The 9,081-nt window shown below is 36.4% G+C and overlaps 1 protein-coding gene across 1 annotated transcript in view; it reads right to left on the bottom strand.

Annotated features, from left to right (window-relative positions):
* Window positions 1-9,081, bottom strand: part of LEKR1 (leucine, glutamate and lysine rich 1) — a 332,736-nt gene that overhangs the window by 263,600 nt on the left and 60,055 nt on the right. The window contains exon 3 of the mRNA XM_007943551.1: window positions 7,043-7,162. Within this exon, the coding sequence (XP_007941742.1) occupies window positions 7,043-7,162 (120 nt within the window). The remainder of the gene's footprint in view (window positions 1-7,042; window positions 7,163-9,081) is intronic.

The raw sequence follows: 9,081 nt of genomic DNA on the forward strand, positions 1-9,081 counted from the left end.
TTGTGTTTTTTTGTTTTGTTGTTGTTGATTTCCTTGTTTCAAATATTTGTCTGTGCTGAGGTCATTTTGTTATGAAGTGTTTCCTTCTCTTTTCTTCATTATTGTTGGTTTTGTGCTTACTGAGCCAATGTGTTTTTCTTCTTTCTGAGTTTTCTTAGGAGGATTGTTAATTTTCCTTGTGGTCACCTGAAGTAAATTCTTACATCCCTTAATTTGGAAAAGTCAGTCCTATAAAGACTGTCCTCCTCCCCATTTGGAAGCTCTGTAATTAAAACTTTTATTCCCTTTATTTGCTTTGTTGCTGGTGTTGTTTGCATATTGACTCCCTTATTTCTCAGTGTACATTATTTCATGAGCTTATTTTGAGCATCTATTTCTGGTCTGGTTTCTACGTGGTGATGTCAAGTGTCTTGATTTTAATTTGTTGTTCTCTATTGTGGGTTATCTATTGGAAGTACTACCTTTAGCATTTCTTGTAGAGGTGGTCTGGTTTTCAAAAATTCCCTTAATTTCTGTTTGTCTGAGAATGTCTTGATTTCACCCTCATATTTTAGGGACAATTTGGCTGCATATATAACTCTTGGTTGGAAGTTCTTTTCCTTCAAGATTTTATTTATGCCATCCTATTGCCTTCTTGCCTGCATGATTTATGCTGAGAAGTCAGAACTTAGTCTTATTGGTTGTCCATTACAGGTAACATTTTGTTTTTCCCAAGCTGCTCCCAAGATTCTTTGTCTTCAGTTTTGGAGAGTTTGATTATGTCTTGGTGATTTTCTCTTGGGATCTATCCTGTATGGGGTTCATTGAGCTATTGAACAGATACCTTTTCTTCCTTCATGATATGGAGGATGTGGATGCAGGTCTCTGTTCTTTGTGCAGAGGATTTGGAGTTGGGGTGAGCAGGTGTTGTCTACCATTTGTCATTAATTTTTTGGTGCAGGAGCTATTGGTTTTAGCTGTCTATTGGGTGAGATGTTCAGTGTAATAACTCTTAGCAAGTCTTGGACAATCTTCTTAGTGTTTTTTGCCTCCTCTTGTTCTGGTATTACGATCAGGCATATGTTGTTTCTTTTCATATCATCACATATAACTCTTAGATTCTCTTCATTTCTCTTAAATCTTTGTTCTGATTTTTCTTCATACAGTCTGGCATCAAGAGATTTGTCTTCTAGTGGGGAAATGTGTTCTTGAGCCATTCTAGTCTACTCTTTTGTCCTTTGACTGTGTTGTCTATCTCTGTAATTTTAGTGTTCATCATCTGTATTTCTAATTGCTGTTTTTGTATGAGTTCTAATTGCGAATTTATCTTGTTATTTTGTTCTTGAATTATTTTCTTGACTTCTTACAGGGTACTGTCTGTCTTCTCGTTGCTTCTGTTTATGGTTTCCTTGAGCTCTTGGAGAGTCCTATATACATACCTTCTGAATTCCTTCTCAGATAGTTATATTGCTTGTTCTTCTTCCATGATAGATAATTATTTAGCATGGGCTTTTATTTCTGTTGTCTTGTCCTGTTTTTATGTTTGATTTGAGGTTGTCTATTGTTTTCCAGACATATTAAAGTTATTGTCTTTACTTGTTAGTTATATATTGATTTGTTTCACTATAATTTTATGTTTCACTATATCTGAAAGTGTAGAGCAGGTGTACTTTTTTGGTTATTTACTCAGCTGTACTGGGTCACTCTCCAACTCTCTCTGTGTTGGTAGAATCTGGTGGGGATGTGGATGCAGCTCTGTGTTCTTTGTGAAGAGGATTTGGAGTTGGGATGAGCAGGTGTTTCTACCATCTGTCATTCATTCTTTGGTGCAGGAGCTATTGGTGTTAGCTGTATTGGGTGTTGGCTGGTGAAGATTTAATGTGTTCCTTCTAATGGATGAGGCAGGGGAGAAAAAGAAGAAAGAAAAAAAAAGAAAAGGGTGTACCAGAAGTGAGCCCCTGGACAGAAAGGTAGAAGGAGTTTTCCATGCTTGAGGGGGAGATAGTTCAGTCAGCGATGCAGGCACAGGCAGGGCAGTTTGTGTCTTTCTGAGATGTCTACTAATGATAATGTCCTACTGTCAATCAAAGACCTGTGGTTCAAAATCAACAGAGACACCAATGGGTAGAAGGCCACTGCCTTCCGCTCGGATTGAGAAGCTGCTAAAACTCAGTATGCCAGTCTACTCTGTGCTAAAAGGGTTGTGGAAGAATTGAACTCCAGCCCACTGCCATGCACTCACTACAGAGCTCCACCTATTCAGAGAGAGTTTCTTCCTTTCCTGCACTCCTTTCTGGATTCCACAGCAGCCCAAGCCAAGGGAGGATCCTAATCCATTTCCCAGTAAGATTATCATACTCGCTCAGTCATTGCCAAAAACTACCTGTGTTGGTATTCAATTGCCTCTGTAGGACCCATGATTTTTTTTTCCTCCTCCATCCCTCCACCGACCTCTTTTGTATTTCTAATGAGTCCTCTCTGTCTCTGTCTCTGTCAGCTAGGTGGATTAGTTTAGTTTTCCAGCTCTTAATCTGCTCTTTTTCTCTGCCTTCACTAAATCTGATACTTTATCTTCTTAGTTTCTCATAACTCCAGTATCATCATTTCTATCTGCTTTACCTAGTTATTCAGGGATTAAGTTGGCAGAGGGATTAAACATGTGGGTTACAAGTATGACGCCATCTTACACTCAACACTCAAAACTTTTAAAAGAGAAGGAAATACTCTCTTATTCCCACAGCTTAGTGATATAATTGGTATTAAACTGAAACCAAAATCACTACCACTGAGTTGATTACTACTCATAGTGACCCCAATTGGATTTCCAAGGCTGTAAATATCTACAGAAATAGATAGCCTCATCTTCCTTCTACAAAGTGGCTGGTAGGTTTGAACCACTGAACTGGTTAGCCACCAAACACCTTATCTGCTACACTGCCAGAGCTCCTTATAATTGTTAGTGCTTAAATGAAAATATTATAAATTATTATATGATAAAGCAAAGAAATGATTATGTTGACATCACAATAGCAAGATTCCTAGTTTATGAGAAAGAAGATACAAAGACAAAGTCAAAGAGGTTAAAAAAAAATTAATCTTCTAATCCTAAATTTGAATTGGAAATATTAGTACAAACTCATAGTAGTTTTTTTCTTAAAAAATTGTTTCCTACATCTGCACTTGAAAAGGCAATGAGAAATCTAGAAACAATAAGTACTTGTAGAGTCCAACTTATAGTCTCCAAATAAAACAGCTCATATTTAAAGAACAATAAAAGTCCAGGTATGTCAAAGAAAATGTACAAGCTGAGCATGGACATCCTATCATATGAGAAAGCATTATCAAATATTACTAAGGCCCTATGGAAAGGATTCAGATGACAATTTGAAAAGGCTTTCTTTGGCTGAAGAACAACAAAAAGAATAATAAACACAACAATTGGTCTCTATTCATGTGGAGCAAGAGAAGAAGGAGGAGAATCAGGGACAGGAGGAGAAAATGAAATGTGTAGCTAATTGCCTCCATGAACAACTACCTCTTTTGCCATGAGACCAGAAGAACAAGATAGTGCTCAACTACTATGACTGAACATTTTGACTCAAGATTCCACAGAACAATTTTGATCAAAAGACGGAAAATGCAGAACAGAATTTCAAATTACCTTGGAATCTAGATTTTCTAGAACCATGGAGGCCAAGAAGAACCCCTGAAACTACTGCCTTGAGATAATCTTTAAACCTTAAATCAAAAATATCCCCTGAAATCTTAAAACCAAATAAGTTTATCTTAACTGGTAAAGAATGTTTATGCACAGCTTCCTCATGAGCACACTTTAAGTGTTCTGGAATTCCCATTCTTCACAATGTTATCCATAATTTTTTATGGTCCACACAGTTGAATGCCTTTGCATAGTCAATAAAATACAGATAAACATCTTTCTGGTATTCTTTGCTTTAGGTTAAGATTCATCTGACAGCAACAATATACCTTGTTCCATATCTTCTTCTGAATCCAGCTTGCCTTTCTGGAAGTTCCCTGTCATACACTGCTGCAACTGTTTTTGAATTATTCTCAGCAAAATTTTACTTGTATATGATATTAGTGATAACCGAAAAAACCAAAACCAAACTCACTGCCATTGAGTCGAATCCGACTCATAGCGACCCCTCCTTGGGTTTCTGAGGCAGTATCACTATGGAAGTAGATTGCCCATCTTCCTTCTGAGGAGTGGCTGGTGGGCTTGAACACCAGCCTTCTGGTTAGCAGTCAAAATCCCTTAGGCACTATGCTACCAGAGCTCCTATATTAGTGATATTTTTTGAAAATTTCCACATTTTGTTGTATCACCTTTCTTTGAATGGGCAGAAATATGGATCTCTTCCAATTAGTTGGCCAAATTTCCTGACACAGACAAGTAAGTACCTCCAGAGCTACATCCGTCTGTTGAAACTAAGCTGCACTTAACCCAAGCCATGGTATTTTCAATCACCTCACATGCATGTGAAAAGTGGACAATGAATACGGAAGACTGAAGAAGGATTGATGCCTTTGGATTGTGGTGTTGGAAGAACACTGACAACACCTTGGACTGCCAGAATAATGAACAAATCTACCCTGGAAGAGATGCAGCCAGAATGCTCCTTGGAAGTGAGACTGGCCAGACTTCATCTCACCTACTTTGGACATGTGGTCAGAAGGAACCAGTCCCTGGAGAAACAAAGCATACTTGGTAAAGAGCATGGTCAGAGAAAAAGGGGAAGACCCTCAATAAGATGGATTGATACAGTGGCTGCAAAGATGGGCTCAAGCATTGCAAGGACTGTGAAGATGGTGCAGAACTAGTCAATGTTTCTTTCTGTTGTATATAGGGTCACTATGAGATGGGATTGACTTGATGGCACCTAGCTACAACAACAGTAAAGACTGTCTATCTTGAGCATTAAGTTTTTCTAAGATCTATGCATATCGACAGTACATAACAACAACAATCCATATGGGGTCAAATTGAAAACAGCAACTTGAAAGACTAGATAGGTGGTCTAGGAAGGCAATGAGTTTACGTTAATGGGGCACAAAGAATTCAGAAAAGAAGGGTGCGAATGGTTGCATAACTCAAAGAATGTAATCAATGCCACTAAATTGTATATGTAGAAACTGTTGAATTGGTATATATATGTTTTCCTCAACAGCAATATAAACAAAACAAATAAAATTTTAAAACAGTAATAACTGAAATGCATTGAAACATATTAGATATATTTAAACTCATTTGTTCACAAACAGTAATTTTCAGAAAAGTCAAGTTTGGAGGATACTAGGGAAATAACTCATTAATCTGAATATCGGTAAATAAAGGGAAAGAGTTAAGCATTTATCCTGTCTTTCATATATAACTGTACCTTTGGGTAAACAAATAGTTGATAAGGGCAAGTTCTTCTTTAAGATAATTTTAGTTAATGACTCAAGTCATGGTGTTTTCAATAGTCACATATGCACGCTAAAGCTGGACAATGAATAAGGAAGAGAGAAGAAGTACTAATTCATTTGAATTATGGTGTTGGTGAAGTATACCGAATATACCATGGACTGCCAGAAGAACAGGGAACCCTGGTGGTGCAGTAGTTAAAGCCCTGGGATGCTCACTGGAAGGTCCGTAGTTGGAACCCACCAGCTACTCTGTGGGAGAAAAATGTGCCAGTCAGCTTCTGTAATGCTTTAAAGCCTTGTAAACCTTATGGGGCATTCTACTCTGTCCTACAGGGTCACTATGTGTTGGAATTGACTCTATGGCAACAGGGGTTTTTTGTTTTGTTTTTTTGTAGGTGAGGGCAAAGGAATGAACAAATCTATTTTAGAAGAAGTACAGCCAGAACGCTCCTTAGATGTGAGGAAGGTAAGACTTCATCTTATGTACTTTGGACATGTTATCAGGAGGGATCAGTCCTTGGAGAAGGACATCATGCCTGGTAAAGTAGAGGGTCAGCAAAAAAGGGAAGACTCTCAGTGAGATGGATTGACACAGCAGCTACACATTGTTCTCAAGCAGAGCAACAACTGTAAGGATGGCACAGGACCAGGCGGCATTTCACTGTGACATACCCAGGCAGCTAGGAGCCAGAAGCTACTCAGTGACTCCTAAGAAGACCAAAAGATGCAGATGAATAACAGAGTATCAACAGTTTTCAGCCCCTAATGAAATTATGAATCTACACAATGATCATCAGTAGCTACTAAGAAAGACCATTAAGTAAAAAGCTGATAGTAAGCATTATAATGGATTGGTCAGTATGATAACACTTGATCCCACTAGTCCCACTGATGGTAGAATTTTCATGTCATAAAAAGAGAAACAATCAGATATTTTGTGTCTTATGATGAAAGTATACACTACCACCTAGAAAATAATCTTGCCAAAAATTGAACTTAAATCTATTTGAGCCCTTAGATTTAACTACCTATATAATAAACATTCGAGGAACAGAGAAACATGTCAACAACATTACAGGAATGCGTTTATCAAAATGTAGAAAGTAGAAATGTTTATAGGGCAAACAACCCAATTCCTTCAACAATAAAATGCAAGGGGGAGAAAAAAAAACGAATGTGAAGAAACCTGCAGTTTAAAAGAGACATGAAAGATGTATCAATCCAAAGCAATGTACAGATCTTGTTCAGATCCTGATTCAAACAAATCAACTGAGACATCAGAGAAATGTAAATTTACACAGGATATGAGTTAAAAAAAAAACTATGCTAATTATTTCTAATTGTGATGATATTCTTGGATTTTTTATTTTCAGAAAAAAAGGAGTCTGTATTTTAGAAGTATATTCTGAAGTATTTACAGTTATAATAATGATGTATGGGGTGTGCTTCAAATCTAATAGGCTGAGGAAGATGTGGGTGAGTGTAGAAATAAAACAAAATTGGCTTTTTGTTGATAATTATTAAAATTACTTGAATGTTTATGAAGTTAATATTAAATATATTATTTAGTAATTTTAATATTAAAATTATTAAAATATATCATTTATATTTTTCAATTCTTGAAAGATAATCTTACCTGAAGATTTGTGATTGTCTACATTTAATTTTTAACTCGCATTGCAAATGACTCAATTCTTCCTGTACTTTTTTAAATTCATCTTGTTGACTTTTTAGCTGCATGCTTACATCCTGAGTTCTAAAAATATAAACAGCCATTAAAAGCCTCATGTGCACTCATTTTTAACTTAAATATTTTTTAATACATAGAGTAACAAAACTAAGCATCTTTACATATGCTATATCAATGTACAGAAAAAGTAAAGAAGGACTCCAAACAGCCATTATTTCTGGGGAGGAGAGTGGAATTAATGGGTGGGTTTATCTCCTTTTGTTGGAACAAACACTCTAGGAGCTTTTAGTGTATAGTAAAAAAGGGAGGCATAACTTTTGACTCTATAATCTTTTGTATTTTTTGAACTTATAATGAGCAATTATTCTTACTTGAAGTATTAGTTAAAAGTAACTAAACTAATTTAACTTTTTATGGAAGCAATAGATATACATAATTTAAAATGTCCAATATTACTAAACGGGCTATAAGAAAAAGTAGTAATCATTTGCCATTACCCTAATTCTCACTACCAAAGGCAACTATGTTCAATAACTTTTATTTTCACTTGCTGCTTCTGAAATTTAGTTACATACTACTAAATAACATACTTATACTATTTCTTAGTATTTCATTTTAGTTATTATCTCGTGTGTTTCAAGTAAGTTAAAATCTGCTTCTGCTATGGACAACTGAGACTTGAATATGATGGCTTAACTACACAGGGGGACATTCTTTCACATAAAACAAATGCCCTGGTGGCCAGTCCAGTGTTCTTATGATGGCTTTATAATATTATCAGGGCCCCTGGATCCTCCCAACTCTTTGGTCTGTCATATTTGATAAGTGTCCTTTTTCTCATGGTCCATGATGGTAGGGGAAGCTCCATCATTATGCTCCCATTCTAGATCAGCAACAAGAGGAGAATAGTGGCCCACTTAGTCACATTTAAGGAGATTTCCTGGAATAAACAAAAACTCCAAACTCACTGTCGTCAACCTGGATCCAGCTCACAGAAACCCTCTTTGGGTTTCTGAAGCAGGATCACTACGGAAGTAGATTGCCCAACTTTCCTTTCAAGGAGTGGCTGGTGTGTTTGAACCGCTAGCCTTCTGGTTAGCAGTCAAGTGCCTTAGGCACTACACCACCAGAGCTCCTGGCCAGTAAATTCATGAAAATCTGCTCACCATTAGTCATCAGGAAAATGTAAATCTAAACACAGAAGGTATCATCTCAAACCCACTAAGTATATGCATACTTAGATATGCATCTTATCTGAGTAATAGAACATTACTCAGCCATAAAGAGAAATGAGGCTCTGATACATGCTATGACATGGATTAGCCTTAAAAATTTTATGCTCAGTGACTTGAATCAGACACAAAAAGGCAAATATTATATAATCCCACTTATACAAAATTATCTAGACTATGCAGAGATGCACAGAAGCTAAAGCAGTACTAAGAGTACTAAAAGAGGTTAGTAGTTGCCAGGGGCAGGAGGGAATGAGGAGTTATTGCTTAATGGTTACTGAGCTTCTGTTTGAGGTGATAAAAACTTTTGGAAATAGATAGCACTTATGATTACACAACATTGTGAATATAATAAATGTCACTGAATTGTACAGTTAAAATGGTTATAATGGCAACTCATGTTTTACTACAATAAAATTTTAAAAAATCAAGCTAACTTCTTGAGAGAGGACTAAGACTGGGAAGGCTAATAAAGGGGGACTTTAGCTTTTCCTATAATATTTATATTGTTCATAATGAAGACATATTTGTATTTTGATAAAACTAAAATGAGAATTAAATGAACAATAAAATCTTGGCAGTCTCAACATAAGTATGTGAGTATGTAAGGTTAATCTATGGGGGGGAATGCAGGAATAATAGAAGGAAATTTGAACTTACATATTATACTGCTTAATGATAAGAATAGGAGCTCTGGTAGCATAGTGCATAAGGCACTTGACTGCTAACCAGAAGGCTGGTGGTTCAAATCCA

Source organism: Orycteropus afer, unplaced genomic scaffold, assembly GCF_000298275.1.
Source record: "Orycteropus afer afer isolate SDZICR_OR568_19922 unplaced genomic scaffold, OryAfe1.0 scaffold00109, whole genome shotgun sequence".
Classification (NCBI taxonomy): domain Eukaryota; kingdom Metazoa; phylum Chordata; class Mammalia; order Tubulidentata; family Orycteropodidae; genus Orycteropus; species Orycteropus afer.